The sequence below is a fragment of the Cydia strobilella genome, chromosome 7, assembly GCF_947568885.1.
Source record: "Cydia strobilella chromosome 7, ilCydStro3.1, whole genome shotgun sequence".
NCBI lineage: Eukaryota > Metazoa > Arthropoda > Insecta > Lepidoptera > Tortricidae > Cydia > Cydia strobilella.
The window spans coordinates 10,934,097-10,952,050 of NC_086047.1; the positions used below are offsets into that span (position 1 = coordinate 10,934,097).

Consider the following 17,954-nt stretch of genomic DNA (forward strand, 5'->3'; position numbering starts at 1 on the left):
AAAAAAGCAAATGTGTTCTAAAATATTTTAATACACTGCAACTGTCATGTGGTAATACGTAACTATCGTAAGATATAAACTATCACATCCGACCGGACCAACAGAAATTCTGCGTGCTGTTCAGTGAAGAAACAATATATTCACAACAAAATACGTCACAAAATCCTTAACACTAAGTCTTTTATAATAAATCCAACACGAGCTTAGAGTAAATACTCTCGCAAGTAACTTTACAAAGTCCGACCGAGTAAAGCTTACCAACTAGAGAACAACAATAGACGTGAGGCTCGACAAAAACAACGTCTGTACTTCTCGTAAATTATTTTATTATAAAGTTCATTTGATATAAATAGCACATAACCCACACACGCGTCGCGCACACTAGCGCCGACGGCGACGCTACCGCGGACACTCGGACAGCGCGCGGTAGCCTCGCCGCCGACCACATCGTATCGTAGAAGTAGTTAGAAGAGCAGCGTGCTCATGCCGCCCATCTCGGCCTGCTCCTTGACGAAGATCTCGAAGTACTGGTAGATGATGGTGACGGCGAGCAGGATGCCGGTGCCGGAGCCGATGGCGCCGAGGAAGTCGGCCAGCACGGACAGCGCGCCGATGCAGAGCCCGCCGAACGCCGCCGCCGTCGGGATGTAGCGGTTCAGCTCGTGGATCATGGAGTTGTCGCGGTGCCCCCGCATCACCATCTGCTGCTCCTTCAGCTGCTTCGCCACCTACGCATGACAACACAACACTATAAACACACCGTACTTTCTGATATGACCAAATCTCGTTCGGGATTGTAGTGTAATATCAGTTTAGGGGAGATCGTGTTGGACAATATTTGTTGTACTGGTACAGAGTATTTACATTTTTATTTGTAAAACTAAATCTTGCAGGTTTACAATTGACCCCAAAACGCTCACGAGATGGATTAAATTTAAAATCTAGTGCAAGACCAGAGAAATATTATTAGTTTATAATAGATTGATTTATGTACTGTTGTCTGATTATTCTCAATTTTAATTTAATTTATTGAAGGAAATTAAACCGTATAATAGTCGTGTAAGTATGCCTCAACATCAACATGCGACATGTTTAATATTGCAAAGTTTTTAATTTAATCGTTTACTAAACATACTTCAAAAACCGTAAGCGTAAAAGTAGATAAAGTTATCGATAACGCCGGTGCGGTTATGAAGTTAGGTTGTCGAACAAACTTCTGTTACGCTGTTTAGTAAAATTGCGTAGTTACGGGTTAATATATTTCGCTAGAGTGTGTCATGATCGGCTAACGTCGGCTAAATATGTTTACTGGGCATAATCTGCAAATCGCCCGCTCTATAATTGCGTAGGTTTAAAACGCCAAACGCTGACGCCACTACACGCCCTAGCAAACACTAGCGCTATTAGTTTCGGGAATACTCGGGAACGAGAACTATATTATCCCGCAACCAAACGGACGACCGGGGTCGTAAAACTTCTCATTCATGCTTACGTGGTCACGGCAAGAGTGAGAGAGATAGTGCTACGACCTCGGTCGTCAGTTTGGTCGACGGATAGTGTCGTTTTCGATTAACTGTACTCACATCCTTAGCCGAGGATCCGGACACATCGATCCAGGTCTTGGAGAAGAAGGCGCAGGAGCCCAGCATGAAGATGATGTAGAGCACGGCGTGCAGCGGGTCGTGCGCGATGTGCGCGAGCGACTCCGGGGGGCTGAAGTAGTAGCACAGCCCGCCCACCGGGTACGCCCGCGCCGGCCCGCCGCCGCCCACGTCGGCCCACACGCCGAGCAGGTTCACGAGGAAGTTGCCGCTGAACTTCACGGCCAACATCTGTCGACGAACAGAATGTTAATAGTACCACAGAATAAATAATACTCGTAGTACTAACAAAACGCATCTATTACGAGAAAATGAGAGATACAAGCGCCAGTGCGAGCAAGCGTCCGTTCCGTAGCGGTGCGCGGCACCTACTACTGATAGACACCAAAATTGGTGTGCGCCGCATGTACTTGTACCGACGCGACGAATTCGCGGAGTGGGCCACGCCTGATAACACGTGTGTAACACGTAAACAAAGACTGTGTGTTAGATTCTACGGTCTCGGTCTCTTTATGTAAATGTTCTGCCCGTATCATGTAAGTAAGTAAGTAAGTATTTATTTGCAAAGAATAAGTAGGTACAATAGTGTCTTAGGTGGTAAGTGACAATTGGTTGCTTATTCTGCTATGCATGTGAAGCCTTATGCGACTTACGTCGTCAACCGAAGACTAATATTTACTTGCGGTAGATGTCAGGAGGCGAGAGTTTTGGACGAAACCCGACAGTTGAAAACTGCCAAGCTTCTTACACTAGTAATTTTTTGACGAATTACAATTATACGTATTTATTTTTAAATATTAACAGGTACAAATTGCGGTTAGTCGTACTAAAAGGATAGTTTTACTAACTCAACTTCGGCATCCATAAAATTATTGGCTATTTCCGATTATCCACGTCAAAAGGTATAGAAAACTAGAACTCACCTGAGAGATAACGTAGAGGTTAGAGACGAGCGCAGACTGAAGAATGATAGGAATGTTGGAGGTGTAGAAGAGCTTGATCGGGTACGACGAGTACTGGCCGCGGTAGCGCGCAGACTTGATCGGTAGGTCTACACGGAAGCCCTGCAAAGAAAAATATCGTTATTATCAATATTTGGTAGTCAATATTGTTTTACAAGCTAGTTTTTTTACATGGTATGCTTGTGGTTCACATACTCTGATGGTTCACCTATGTTAAAGATGGGTGGGCTGTTTGTTTTTTTTTAAAGATCATAGATGTCGAATGGTCATTGATTATGGAGAGAATTATACTACATCCTACAAGTCCCAATGAAAAAGCTGTACTAATTAATTGATCTCTGACTCTAATCTAATGGGTATGTTTGACGTGTCACTACTGTTGCACGGCCCAAACCTTTTTCTAGGATCACACTAGAGACATACTCCACAGTCCGACAGTAAAGTATAGATAGAGGTACTGTGATTTTGATTTCCAATTCGTTTATTCAGTCTGTCCGGTCCGGTGTTGTGTGTCGGGTGTTAGTCGAGTTGTAAGTGTTAGAACAGACCTGGAAGTATATGACTATCGCGAAGACGAGCACGGTGGCGAGCAGGTTCATGAGGTTGGGCAGGTTCTGGCGGTAGAAGGCCTCGCGCAGCGCGCGCACCTTGTCGGGCCGCGTGGCCAGCAGGTGGAACAGCGCGATCACGGCGCCCTCGAACTCCGTGCCGCGACCTGCGGTCACACACACACACACACTACGGTCAGCAGATCCGTTTATCGACACACAAGTCGTACTCCCACCAGGTTGACCCTGACATATTCATGTCAGCGAATGTTAGCGCGTGCGTAACTTACTTTTTATGCATCTCGCAGTAGGTACTCAGCGCGAGCGAGATGTATAGAAAATAATTTACGCAGACGTTAGCGAATATGTCAGTGTGACACTGCTAAGGCAGTCTTGGTAAGGCTCCTAGCCATAACGAGCTATTATTCTGTCATGTATCCTCTGTTCCAGACCTTTAAATGGGCCATTTATAGGCGACAAAACAGACTGAAACTTTTTCAATTAATGCCGTACTAAGTGACTCAATCAAGTGACACACTTATGAGTTACCATTGAAAAACTACTGAATCGATTTTGATGGAATATGGCATGTAGAAATCTTAAGCACTGGAGTTGAATATAGGCTACATAATATTTGGAAATTGATCCCCTGTGAAGGGAAAAAATTTTTTGTATCTCATGTGGGCAGAGTTACAAGCACAGTAAGTGTTTAACAAACCGTTAGGACATTTGCATTAATGTTCTCTAAGTATTCAAACAAGTACTGTAGCTAAAACAAAAGTATCTTGTATAAAAAAACTTATAGTAATTATGTCAAAATACTATACTAACCAGTGTTGACGGTAGCAGGTGAGAAGGCCTTCCAGACAATGGTTTCGCAGATGTTTGTGGCGATGAACAGAGAAATACCGGATCCGAGACCATATCCTGGAGAAAAAGAAATGGAAACATTTACTTGTAGGTAGGCTGAACATCAAAGGTCATTCAATTGTTATGTTCTAAAATAGTACTGAATAGGAGTAGAAAAAGCAAGAAAAAGAGACTAATACCTTCCACAGTCAAACTAAATTTAGTTTTGTGGAGCTTGGTTCACTTGTAATTGCAACATTGAATTACATAATAAATCAAAATGAAAAGTTTTGACGCTCTAAAAATTCGAAGCAAAGATTGACATGGCCTTTTTTACACCACCAAATGACCAAACCAAATAATACGGCTTGACAGTAAAGTACGCGACAGTAACAGTGACAGTAAAGTACGCGACAGTAACGACAGTAACAGTGTCAGTAAAGTAAGAGACTGATACCTTCCACAGTCAAACTAAATTTAGTTTTGTGGAGCTTGGTTCACTTGTAATTGTAACATTGAATTACATAATAAATCAAAATGAAAAGTTTTGACGCTCTAAAAATTCGAAGCAAAGATTGACATGGCCTTTTTTACACCACCAAATGACCAAACCAAATAATACGGCTTGACAGTAAAGTACGCGGGTTTTCCAAATCAAGGATGTGAATTCAAACCGTGGCTCGTAGGTACAAATGACTTTCTTGGGTATTAGGATTGTAATATGATGTGATATTTCAGTTGCCCTTAAATAAAGGAAGAATCGTAAGCAAACTGGACTAATCCCAATAAGGACTACCTCTTCTGGTTTGACAGGTCAGCAGGCATTCACTTTCAAAAAAACAGTGTCAGCAAATTTCAGGCTATTCAAGTTGCAACCAGAAAACACTATGATAAGGAAGGCACTTCACTCACCTTTCTGCAGCAGCTCATCCAGAAGCAGCACAATAAGACCGGCAACGAAAAGCTGGATGATGATGAGCAGGCACACGCCGGCGCCGATCTCGCTGGGCTCGCCGTACATGCCGGTCATCACGTACACGATGGCTTGGCCCACCGTGATCACCATGCCGAATACTGTGGAATACAACATTGTTATACTTTGCTGTTTAGTTACTTTTTTTAAAAAAATTTGTTTTAATTATCTTCTTACACTAATAAGATTCAGACTTTTGACAAATGTTATCATTGCCGCATAATTGCCGCATATTTTCGAACAAATTCCAAATCCAAATCCATTTGTATATGTGACTGTTTGTGTTCTAAATAAACTAAAAAAAAAATATTGTCAAAAGCACTGCCAATGATTAATACAGTATATTTCTTTTTGATAAGATATAAGATATATCCCGTCACAATAAATAAAACAGCAAGTTACTTAATATAAAAAAAGATTTAAAACACAGGACTACAAAGTGGTGTATAAGTACTTCTTTCTTTGTCAAATACACATTAGCAATATCTTGTGTCACTTAATTGATAGGATTGTTTATTAGCCAGCTAGACCATTATCATTCAATTAAATAAGTTAATTAAGTAAAAATCAAACCATTTTTTATAATTATTTTTTATGAAAACTTCTCAAAACTAAACTTAAATGATATAATTAGAAGGCATTATATTAGTAATCATTTAGATTATTTTAGATCATTATTTAAAAAAAAGTTTCTTTTATTTCAATTGAAATTGAAGGCTCTCAACAATCTTTGTGTAGGTACAGTTATCTATATGTATCACTGTTGGGATTTTAAATCATTTATTTATATTGTGTAAATATAAATTGGCAATGTGCCTAAGGTGAAAGGAATTGGCATTTTGCCTGTACTATTCTGTTTCCTATCTGCAAGTAATTTCAGTTTCTCTATACTTGAAAGTAGCTTGTTTAGTACTCTTGATGTTTAAATTTTCGTGATGTGAAAACTTGAAAAGATGTTTAATTTTAAGTTACAATACTGGTATTTGTATACCAAAATTACATAATACTTTAGATCACAACAGAAAACAATGGTAAAAGTTTTTTTGATAAGCTACTGATATCAGATCTTGGTTAAAATATGTAATTTCACTTACATTTCTGGGCACCATTAAAGAGTGCTCTGTCCTTTGGAGTGTCACCAACTTCAATGATCTTTGCACCGGCAAGCAGCTGCATGATAAGACCAGACGTGACGATGGGGGAGATGCCAAGTTCCATGAGGGTGCCCCTGTTGGATGCCAGGATCACACGGATCCAGTAGAAGGGATCCGCGCTGTCTGACGACATGATGCCGAATAGGGGGATCTAGAAAGGAAGTTATTCCTTAATACATACACTGTGACTTACAAAATGGTTTCTGGTATTGGATTAAAACTTATAAGCAAATTAGCTTTTAAAGAACCAAGATCTGCAAGAAAATCTGAAAAACAATTTTACTTTGTTTAAAAATCTGTATTTTTCATGAACATGTAAAAAAAACTGAATAAAAATATTTTTTTTTTATGTGTAAACGACCCTGTCCTTTGCAAACTGGTTTTGTATTCAGACAGTAATATATGTGTGGAGGTGGCTCATAAGTTGATCATGCTTGTTATGCTTAATATTTTGTGTAGTTATTCATGAATTACATGGTGTGTGATTAGAAACTGGACAATAGGCTGGAAGCAGTGATATGTGCTCCTTCAGTGTATGTTGTAGTCATTTAATAATGAGATTTAGGCATGATAACAGTAAACTGAAAATAGGGTTAATCCTTATCATTTACAAGAGAAGCATATGGAATTAAATATATTGGCTTACCTGACAGCATACTAAGAAAATAAACAGTGTGATTGCCGTCCATAGTACTTTCTCCCGAAATTGGATCTGGAAATAACACAAGTTCAGTTAGAAATAATCTCTATTACCGTATGTATAGCGATTTACAGTTACACTTTTTGGGGCAAAAGGTGCGCCACGAATACGCTACTTTCACTTTCTTAATGAACCATCTATATACTATTTGAACTTATATTAAGCATTAATAGATTAATTCATTGAGAAAGTGAACTAAAAAGCTAGGAAATACCAAGATATATACGATCAACTTACCTTTCTCTCCGGTTTTGCGATTTCCGGTAATATACTGCAAAACGGCTTTATGACTTCGAGGAATTTGACTGAAAAAGAGAAAAAAACACAATATGTTACACGTTTAACACATAACTTGAAATTAAAATTCACATTTGAATCCGATATGAAGATAATACGTGTCGGTAGATCAGAATAAAATCTCTGGCTAATTTTTAATAATATGAACGATACTCACTTCCCATCTTGAATTATTGAGATTTCACTATCCTAACTATAATATTAACCGGTAAATTCGACTAAAACCATTCAACTTTTGTTCATTAGTAACACTCCAACTAGACTTTCGTGAAAATAAGCGTGCGCAACGCCGCCAGCGAGCCGTCTACAAATGACACGTCCACAACGTCACGTCACGTGACCTGTGATGTTGGCGTGCATAATGTTGCCCTAATAATGAAAATAAAAGGATTTTTTTGAAAATAATGTTGCATGTTTTTTCTTAAAACTCTTCTAATTAGAACAAATCTTACTTTTTTAAACAAGCAAAAGTAGTAATTTTGCTTATTATTCACACCCTCACTTACATATTAAAGGTTTCTAAATAATAATTTGTATTTGTTTCCCAATTCATGTTTATTAATTTAAAGGAAAAATTTGCGGCGTTTCTAATTGTATGTCGAATAGCGTTAAGGCCCATACGCACGAAAGCTTAAAAAACGTTGCGTGTTTGATGCACCATAACTAAGAGCGAGAAAGCGATATCTCTTTCTCGCTCTTGCGTCACACACGCAACGCTTTTTAAGCTCGTGCGAATGGGGCCCAAGTATCTAAAGTTGTTCAAGTAAAAGTTTTAACCATGCATAAATGTAGGGCTGTAAAAACATACAACATTTTAACATCTGTCTTAGATAGAATTTATTTTATGACAGCTGTTGTTAAATGTCACTTATGTCACTGTCAGTGTCACACTTCACTGTCAACCTGTCAACTCAACTCATCCGTAAGTTTCGCCATGTGCTGTTATTAGTAAATAATTGTGGTCTCCAGATATTATTACTGATATACCGACAAAAATGCAGCAAGCGCATCGTTCGGGTACTCTGAAGCAGAGCAACAAGGTTCATAAATCTCGCCATCGGTCTAAGCGTGGTATCGCCGCTGCCGTTAAAGGTTAGGTTTCATGTATACACTTTTAATGTAACTTTTGTATAGATTTATAGAATTCAGCTACAATAATTGTCTTGAAGTTATAAATTATTTGTGTTAAGTTTGCAACCAATCTTTATATTGCTTTATGGTCCGGATTTTCGTAGTATACTTAATGAAAGTCCCTAGATAATTCACGCACTTTTTTCATTTTTAGGCAAAGTAAACGCAAAGGAATTTGTTCGCCGTAACCGTCATATCCTTAAAAAGGAGGAGCGTCGTCACCAAGCTCTTCAGCTTCGTAGAAACAAGCGCGAAGAGGTGTTATCTAAAAAGCGCGCTTTAGGGGGCACTAGGAACCCGCCATTTTTGGTGTGTGTGGTTCCTTTGAATGCTCAACTTGATGTTCAGTCCGCGCTTGCGATATTGAGGACATGTTCTGAAGGAGCTGTGGTGTCACAGTCTGAAAATGGCATCCTGCATATTGGGTAAACTTTCAGTGCATTAAATAAAAAATAGTTATTAAAAAATGTCTAAACCTGAGGGAACTGTTTTTTTTAATTAAAACAATTTTACTTTATAGTTTAACTTTCTTAGCTGTTAGATAGATACATTGTAAATTTTAACTATTAGTTTTATGTGTAATTAAAAATGTTTACAGACATATTATAAGAATAAACATTAAAAAACATTAATAAACTAAACATTTTATTATTATTAATATATTTAATAAGCAGGCAGGCAGTTTTGACAACTGATATTGCCTGTATTCAGTAATCATCAAGACATTAACAAGTAGGTTTACGTTTTGAAAACTTTATTACCTTTGTAACTATTCACGTGTAGCAAAACGCATTGGTTTCAGCTTGCCCAACTTCAAGCAACGCTTCTCTTTTATCTGTCCAGAAACTGACAATGAATTGGCTCTTCTTGATACTCTCAAAGTAGCAGACACTGTTTTATATATCAGCTCAGCTCTGGATGAACCCGTTGATGAATGGGGTGAAAAAGTTCTAGCCCTATCCATGGCACAAGGAATGCCGACCCCTGTGGTAGTAGCCATGGATATTGAAGGAGTAAACCCTAAAAAACGGACCACAGAAAAGCAGAATGTGCAAAAGCTGATATCCAAATGGCTCCCAGAAGAAAAAATTATGCAGTTGGATAAGAGTTCAGATGGTTTGAATGTGTTGCGTAGGATTGGTAACCAGAAACGTAATATATTACATCACAGGGAGAAAAGACCATATATGCTTGCTGAGTCTTTTGAGTATGTTCCTGACGCAGAAGGTGAAAGTGGTACATTGAGAGTCAGCGGGTATCTGAAAGGAATGCCGTTGGATGTGAATGGTTTGGTTCATGTAACTGGGTTGGGAGACTTTCAAATGTCAAGAATAGATGGACATGATGATCCTCACCCACTAATTATGGGCAAGTAAGTATATAACTTACTTTATCATCAAATCTAAATTGCATAATGTTTTTACTATTACCACAGGGCAGACACGCCATACATCAAAAATCACTTGCGTTTCTATATGTGAGTGGCACGTCAGTACACGCGGCATGCATCATTGTGTGAGTAAGTTGCTTAAAAATAGTACTGGGCGGCCGGCAAACGGCTGTCAATCTGCTGTCGTGCAGCGAGGTAATTCGAGTCGGGGTGGGGCGGTGCGTGGCCGTTCTGTATGATAATACTATTGCTTATTCTGTGGTATTACTTTGGAAGTCAAATGACTTAATAATAAATATTATTCTGAAAGCATTTTCCTCATATTATGTTCAAATTATTGTTCAACAGAGAAAATACTAAACCTGACTCAATGGATGCGGAGGTGGTGAAGGTATCTGTGTTGCAAGTGGCTGATCCAGCTAAACAGGAAAGCCTGGACTCGGAGAATGTACCCGATCCAATGGATGCTGAGCAGACCTGGCCTACAGAGGAGGAGATAGCACAAGCTAATGCAGAAGTGAGTTATTACCCTTACCTTTTCTATGTTAATGGTTGGAGATAATGGCTTTTTCCACCAATTCTGGCTTGGTGCAGTTGCAAAACAGCATCTCCTTAATATTTTTGAGTATTTGCGATAGTGAATAAAATTTCCATGTGAATGAAATGAAAATGAAAATTGTTTTATTTCCTTGTAAGCTTAGTCTACAAATTGCCATCAGTGGTTGGGACTTCCTTTTAGGTGAATGTACCTGTATCAGGATGCCCCGCTCTTCTATAAATATAACAGTCTTTTTTATTTAGGAAATATTGTTGGTATACATGATGATGATGTTATTTATAAACTACTTATAATTTTAACTTATAGTTTAGGTATTTATGGTATTCATTAATGTTCTAGCCTAATTAAATTGAAAAAATAAAGCCTAATAAAAGTGTGTGTGTGTGTGTGTATGTGTGTGTGCGAGTGCACGCGTGTGTGGATTTGCGTATGTGTTCAGCCAATATATTTATGTATAGTTAATAATTTATGCGGTACAATAATGACTCTGTATCATCATAACTTAGTTGTTTCAGCCATTTAGTGAGTTCTATCTTACACTTATACAACAGTAATGGATAGATATTGATTAACTTATTTATATTGTTGTACATGTATGCCGATTGTGCTTTATATTGCCTTTTGGCAAACATAGATTTATAGCATGATAGGGGGGTAACATTGTTTTTACGTCGACGGGTTTCAATTGTAGGGTAAAAATCTAGGGTTTTGTGTAGCCTGAGTGTTGCACTCAAAACATACAGCTTCCTGATTGTTAATTGGTCACTAATTTCATATAGTTTTTTTGTAGGAAACCAGTATGGTTTTGAGTACATCACCTTGAGCAGGCAACGTTGCCCTCTCTCCACCTCTAAAAATTTTGTTTTGGCAGCGCCACCCCAGACAGTAATACACACACACACACACACACAACCTGTCATGAGTGATCATAATGTTTACTCATGACAGGTTGTGCCAATGTAATATAAAGTTGATTCAGTAGTTCCTTAGTAGTAATATATCTAAACATCTTGAAAATCCAGTTAAGTTTTCTTATTCTATTGTTTACATTTTCCAGTTGCATGTGCCATGAGAGGCGTTGGTCAAGTAGTACACCTAGATATTTAGTAAATTTTACTTTTTCCAGTTCGATGCATTCACAGGGGCAAGGATCATCCTGGGTACACATGTGTATCTTTAGTTTTAAGTTAACATTAGGTTGCGAACAGTCATATTTACTAAAACAAATATAATTAGTTTTGCTGGCATTTAATGTAAGGAGGTTATTTCTAAGCCATACAGCCACTCTGCGGAGGCCAGATTCTGCACTTCTGAACACTGACTCCCAGGATTCTCCATCGAACACTATAGCTGTGTCATCAGCATAAGAGCCGATGTGCCCACGTTGCAGTTTGAGATTCGTCAAGTCATTGATATATATAAGAAACAACGTGGGCCCCAGAAGCTTCCCTGGGGGACACCATAAGTTATATCTGTTTCGTTACTTATGTAGTCTCCTATTTTCACTCTTTGCGTACGCCCCTGCAAGTAGTCACTCAGCAATTGGAGAGGCAGACCCCTTATGCCAATTCGTTCCATTTTTTGTGTAAGAGTGGAGAGAGAGACCGTATCAAACGCCTTTTTTAGATCTACACTGTTACTATTTACTTCTTCTTTTCGCAAATTGCAAATTTACTGACGTATTATACATGGTACATTTTGACTTGCAGACAAAGACAAAGAAGGTGAAAAAAGTTCCCAAGGGATGGTCGAGCTACCAGGCGGCTTGGATCGTGGAGTCAGATGCCGAGGGTGAGGGCTCTGGCGATGACAGCGGGAGCGAGGTAATTTTAAGTTAACGTTTTTGTATCTAAATTTGAATACCATTGTATACCTAACTACATTAATATTCTTTAACTATTAATGGGCATGTTAAAAAACCGCAAATCACTGCCTAAAAAAGCACCCATCAGTAGTAGATAATTCTGTAGGGTTCAGAATTGTCTACTACTGATGGTTACTTTGGTTCAAAACCCACCAGATGTTTGGTTTGATGGTAACTTATCTTTAATCTTTGACTTCTATTGTAATCTCCAATGTGGGCAGTGCTTCAAAGCTAGATGCTTCCTGCCTTTGATTTAAAAAAAAAATATTAACAGGAAGAAGATGAGGACGAAGAGTTCATGTCGTGCGAAGAGTCCAGCTCAGAGAAGGAAGAGGACGCAGATAACGATTTTGAATCTGTTACTGAGTCTGAGATGGGACCTACTGACGACAGGTGATTGTACATCTATCATAATGATCTAATGATACTTAGATAAGAATGAGAGTCGGAAGTAAAGTGAAGCAATTTTGTTGTTAAGGTTTTTACAGCATTGCACTATTGTGTTAATATTATATGTTTTGGTGCAGTCTCGACGCCTTCTTCTATACACGAAATGTTCAAAACTCTAGAAAGTCTAGAACATCGAAATGTTGCACTTTTCATTATAACAAATGTATGCCTGCCGAGTTTATTACGCTGGTCTTCTCAGGGTAGAAGTTTTCCTTTTACGAACAAGTGGTATTTTTTGACTTTAAGTAGATATTTAAAATGTGAAATGTACGATGACACTCATTGTATTTACAGATACGACGCAACAATAGACGCCGCGGAAGAACACGAGCTGCTCCAACGACTGGCGGCCGCCCGACAGGACGCGCAGTTCCCTGATGAAGTCGACACGCCCCAGCACATCCCGGCAAGGGAGCGCTTCCTGCGCTACCGCGGCCTTGAGTCCTTCAGGTGAAAACTGCTGAAAACACACAGCACAGATAATTAAATTAATAATGAGAGACCTGTAGTCTCGTAAAATCGCATAAAGCATATGTAGAAACCCTTGCTATGTTATAAACTAAATAAATCATAATGTTTATTCTTAATAAAACACAAATACAATGCCATAATCAAATATTATACGATTAATAATAAATACCTAAAACTAAACGAAATTAAATGTCATATGCTAAGAAAAAGTAACCAATGCCTCCAGTGCCCCAGGCTGCAGTCGAACCAGCGTCTTCTGCTATCGCAGCAGGTGCCTGTGCCATTCGACCACCGGGCCACGGCGGCATAGGTCGAATTTTTCCAAGTATATGCACTTCTTACTGAAGGCTATGGCGCCCCCTGGCCATCCCTAAGGTAGAACAGTATGGTTCGACCTTCCTTGCTATGTTGTCAAAGCTTTAGCAATAGTTCTAAATTTTTAGTCTATGCGGCAACAGCTACGAGCTAATTGTAGAATAAAATATGTTGAGTATGAGCACAGGTCATCTCAGTGGGACCCTAAAGAGAACCTGCCGGCGGACTACGCGCGCATCTTCCAGTTCGAGAACTACGACCGCACGCGCCGCCGCGTCTACAAGGAGAAGGAGGACAGCCTCCTCAATACGGTAACGGCTGTTTTACATACACTAGAGCTCCGACGAATTGTCGCAATCGAAATGTGGTTCAATTTATTTTTATTTTTCAGAAGAATTTTTATATATCTTCAAGACGTAATACTACGAGTCCATTTCATATGTTTAATTTAATTTAATGCATATTTATTTTACTCTTAGTCGAACTGAAAAGTAGAGAGTTTTGACTCAAGCAATATGACAGTACCGCTCTAGTATAAGTTAATCTATGACTCAAGTGAAAGCACCCATCTCAAACTCGAACTACTCTAAATAATATTTTGGGTGTAATACCCATTACAATCATATAAGTAACCCTACTTACAACAGTTTCAACCCAAGGTTAAACTATTAATTTCCATTTTGTAGCCTTGCTCATTATCTAACCATTTTAACTAAATTTGTGCCATTCTCAACCAAAATGGTACTTATTGTCTTTGTATATGGAAATAGCGCCTTATCGACAACCGATTAGGCGCTATTTCCATATAGCTTCAATTTGAAATAAACCTTATCTACAAGCGACAATGTGGTATCTTTTGGTTAAAAAAGTCACATTTGTTTTTAAATTTCAGTACGGAATCTACGCAACCATCCACATATCCAACGTCCGCCAAGACCTGTGGAACTCCTTCCACTCGGCCAACAAAAACGCCCCCCTCTCCGTGTTCGGTCTCCTCCCCCACGAGCACAAGGTGTCGCTCATGAACGTGGTGCTGAAGCGGACGGGCGCCAGCGACGACCCCATCAAGAGCAAGGAGCGGCTGATCTTCCAAGTGGGCTACAGGAGATTCATCGTCAACCCGATATTTAGTCAGCACACTAATGGCGGTAAACATAAGGTGAGCTATTTAGTCTTACATTGGAAAAATGATGACTTGATCAACACAGTTTCCAATTTCCCAATATCTGAATCTGGTAGAATAGTTTTAAAACGCAACAAATATCTGTAAAGCGGTTCGGAAAACTTCGTATTTTAATTAATTTTAAAATACCTATTTCGAATACCGATTTCTACGCCATTATGAGAAAACGAACAGCATCTCAGATGCACCGATTAAGAAACAGCTCCAACAGTTTTCTAACCGAAATTGGAGAGGATTTATAATCCCTTCTGTGTATTGGGCCTCAATGCATGCCCCATTCTTCCGGATGGATAAATAACCAGCATGTTAATAGTTATTATAATCTTTTAAGAAATTAATTTTTAATGTAAATGTATATACTTAAATGTAAATTGTTCTGTCAATACTAACATAGTGATAAGTAATATTAAAACTAACTAATCATTTATGGATCTTTGATGTACGAAATAAAATCTTAATAACAATAATTAAACGCCCGATTTCTTTTACCATTTTAAGCCTGTTTTAAGCTCGCTATTTTATTTTTTATTTTTTTAAAGAAAAACCTAGCCGTCCTAGCCTATTTTTATAGGCCTTTTCAAGTTTTGATAAATCACAATGAGGGAATAAAGTTGAAGAATATATGGGGCATTTATGAAAAGGGACCTTATTGTTGATGGCGCTTATGCCGCACAGCGTCGCACGGCATTGTATTTTTATACGTATACCCTATTTACTTAATACTTTGCCCTGGGACATAGTCTTGGAACCCAAAAAAATAGTTTTCCTTGATGCGCTATAAGCGATTGTCTTCCTGATAGAGCATCCTGGATATACCTACTTACTTAAACTATATTTTCATGTAACTATTAGATTAAGTAACTCCAAAGTGTGTGTGTGTGTGTGTTACCTACTTAATAATTATATAACTTAGTGTAAAAAGAGATTGATACTTGACTCCACAGTCAAACTAATTACAGTTTTGTGGAGCTTTGTTAAATTATAATTTTTAACATTTGATTATAATAAATAGATTAAATAATAATAATCGGAGCATCGTTAATAATGGCGTAAGCACCATCGACAATAAGGTCCCTTTTTATAGAAAATACGGATAGATACGCGTCTAGAACAACGCGGTTTCCCTGCAAAAATACATTTACGTGTCGTGTGATCAATCGGCCTTGTAAACTGATTGCGTTTATAATTGTTACATTAATTGTTTTATTGTTACATTAATTGTTTTAGTATGAAAGATTCTTCCAACCGGGTTCAACTTGCGTGGCCACATTCTACGCACCTATACAGTTCAGCCCATCTTCAGTGCTTTGTTTTAAGGTAAACATATCTTTTGAACCCATATTTATCATTTTCCTCTTGATACGAAGAGTATGAAGACATTTGAATACTAAATGAAACAATAATGATATAAGATTTAATTATATTTTTAGGAAAAAAGGAATACGAAGCTGCAATTAGTGGCTTCGGGAGTGCTGCAGTCTTGCAACCCTGATAGACTGATTGTCAAGAGAATTGTACTCTCCGGTCATCCATACAAGGTATGTAACATGGACCCTAACAACCTTTGGTTGGGCTAGATTCTCTTAGGTGCCTTATCAACTAGAACAGATAACACTTTAGGTAGGACATCAATTACATCATTGTCCAGTTGTTGGAATTACAATTTTCTGTCAATTAAATTTCAATATTGCTGTCTTGCTGTGAGCATTTGCCACGCGAAGGGCTAATTATGCTCGGGCTACTGTCGCTTGTGGGTAAAACCCTCTCGCTCGCGCTTACTGTATGAGGTAAATGAGTATTATAAGCTTATTCAATATTAAAGAAATGTGATAAAATGTTGACATAGACAAGAATGGTTAAACCGTATTTTATTCCTGGCGCTGTGTGAAAGACACATTAGTTAGACATTGGTGTTTTTGCAAACAATAATACAGCACTAAGTAAAAATGTATTGATTTTATAATAATATAGGGTTTCTTAATTCACGAACCCCAGCGTGAAAAAAATATTATAGAAAAAACATGAGAAAGAGATTCGCAGTCTCTTGGCAAACTTACCAGAATATGATGATTAGTATGAGAAAATGTTATAATATTTAACTATCTTTTGTTTATTTTCCTTTGCAGGTGAACAAAAGATCCGCGGTGATCAGATTCATGTTCTTCAATAGAGAGGACGTAACATACTTCAAGCCGTGCAAGCTGCGGACGAAGTACGGGCGCACTGGACACATCAAGGAACCTCTAGGTATGTTTAGAAATAATGCATAACACGATTTCCATCAGTACACTTGAAAAAAAATCTAGAACATTAAACTATAGTTGGTCAAGCAAATCTTGTCAGTAGAAAAAGGCGGCAAATTTAAAAAATGTAAGCGCGAAGGGATATCGTCCCATAGAACATTTGAATTTCGCGCCATTTTGTACTGACAAGATTTGCTTGTCCAGCTATAGTAAGGCTTGTACCGAAAAAAAAAACTAATTTTATTTCTAAGCCAGATTACGACGGTTTTCTTACCGCGGTAAAAAGTCCTATTATTATTATTATATATTCCAATATTAATAATTCTGGTTTTATGCCATGCGACGTTACACCGGTGAATAGAAGAGATCACTGATATTTGGTCTTTTCCAAAGAAATTTTTTAACATCCTCCATGCTTACTGCCGAAACACTAAAAATTACCTCGAAGTTTCGTGCATTTCATAATAAATAACTAATTTAGTACGTTATCTCTTGAACAGAGGCCTCGAAGCGGATCAGTATTTTTCATTTGAAGTCTACAGCTTTTATTTGTCTTTTAATCCTTTGAACGCCTTTCAAACATGTCACTCACACGCCAAGATCGTGGGTGCATGCAACCCAATTAACCTTACCTGAAAGCATAGTAGTCTATCCGTGGCTATCTTTGTACCAGGTTTAGATTTGCCAGCCAAACCGACCCTGAAATTTTAAATTTAGAATTGAATTTGATTCTATTTGACGACACGATATCACGTCGGTAGGGAGCGAGATCGGTTTAGTTGTAAGAATGAAGCAGCAGCAGATAGACTACTTTATAATATCTTTTTATCTATTCTAGGTACTCACGGGCACATGAAATGCGTATTCGACGGTCAGCTCAAGTCTCAAGACACAGTGCTGCTTCACCTCTACAAGCGAATGTTCCCGAAATGGAACTACGAGGATTGCATCGTCACGGATAAGGATACAGCGACCGATGCCATGGAGGGATAGATATATGTAGACGAATAAATGTACAGTTATGTTCATGAGTTTTTTAATGTCTTTCGGGACCTAAGGACCCATATTTTCAACCCTCGTGACCTCAGTAAGAAAATTGATCTTCCAAAAGCTTTACGCACACGCCAACATCATTGGTACTTGCGGTTAATTTGACAGCGTACTCTATGGGCACATTGGGCACGGCAACGCACATCGCAGATAAGGGATCATGGCGTTTAAATGGCTAATCTTTTTCTGCACCGTACAAATGAAAGCAAGAGAT

General features: G+C 38.4%; 2 protein-coding genes across 2 annotated transcripts; one reads left to right on the top strand and one right to left on the bottom strand.

Moving 5' to 3' along the window:
* Positions 1-11: 11 nt before the first annotated feature.
* Positions 12-7,401, bottom strand: LOC134743095 (protein transport protein Sec61 subunit alpha). Its single transcript, XM_063676416.1, has 10 exons — positions 7,242-7,401; positions 7,025-7,092; positions 6,734-6,799; positions 6,028-6,238; positions 4,873-5,034; positions 3,943-4,038; positions 3,112-3,278; positions 2,525-2,665; positions 1,584-1,832; positions 12-728 (listed from the first exon to the last, which is right to left on the bottom strand). The coding sequence occupies exons 1-10, from the start codon at positions 7,246-7,248 to the stop codon at positions 465-467; spliced, it is 1,431 nt and encodes a 476-aa protein (XP_063532486.1). The 5' UTR covers positions 7,249-7,401; the 3' UTR covers positions 12-464.
* Positions 7,402-7,987: 586 nt separating this feature from the next.
* LOC134743073 (pre-rRNA-processing protein TSR1 homolog) lies at positions 7,988-17,718 on the top strand. The gene is made up of 13 exons (XM_063676366.1): positions 7,988-8,176; positions 8,370-8,640; positions 9,018-9,587; positions 9,954-10,122; positions 11,874-11,987; positions 12,303-12,421; positions 12,773-12,928; positions 13,452-13,575; positions 14,157-14,423; positions 15,675-15,764; positions 15,878-15,985; positions 16,574-16,694; positions 17,529-17,718. Exons 1-13 carry the CDS (start codon positions 8,080-8,082, stop codon positions 17,681-17,683), a joined length of 2,361 nt encoding a protein of 786 aa, XP_063532436.1. The 5' UTR covers positions 7,988-8,079; the 3' UTR covers positions 17,684-17,718.
* Positions 17,719-17,954: the final 236 nt, after the last annotated feature.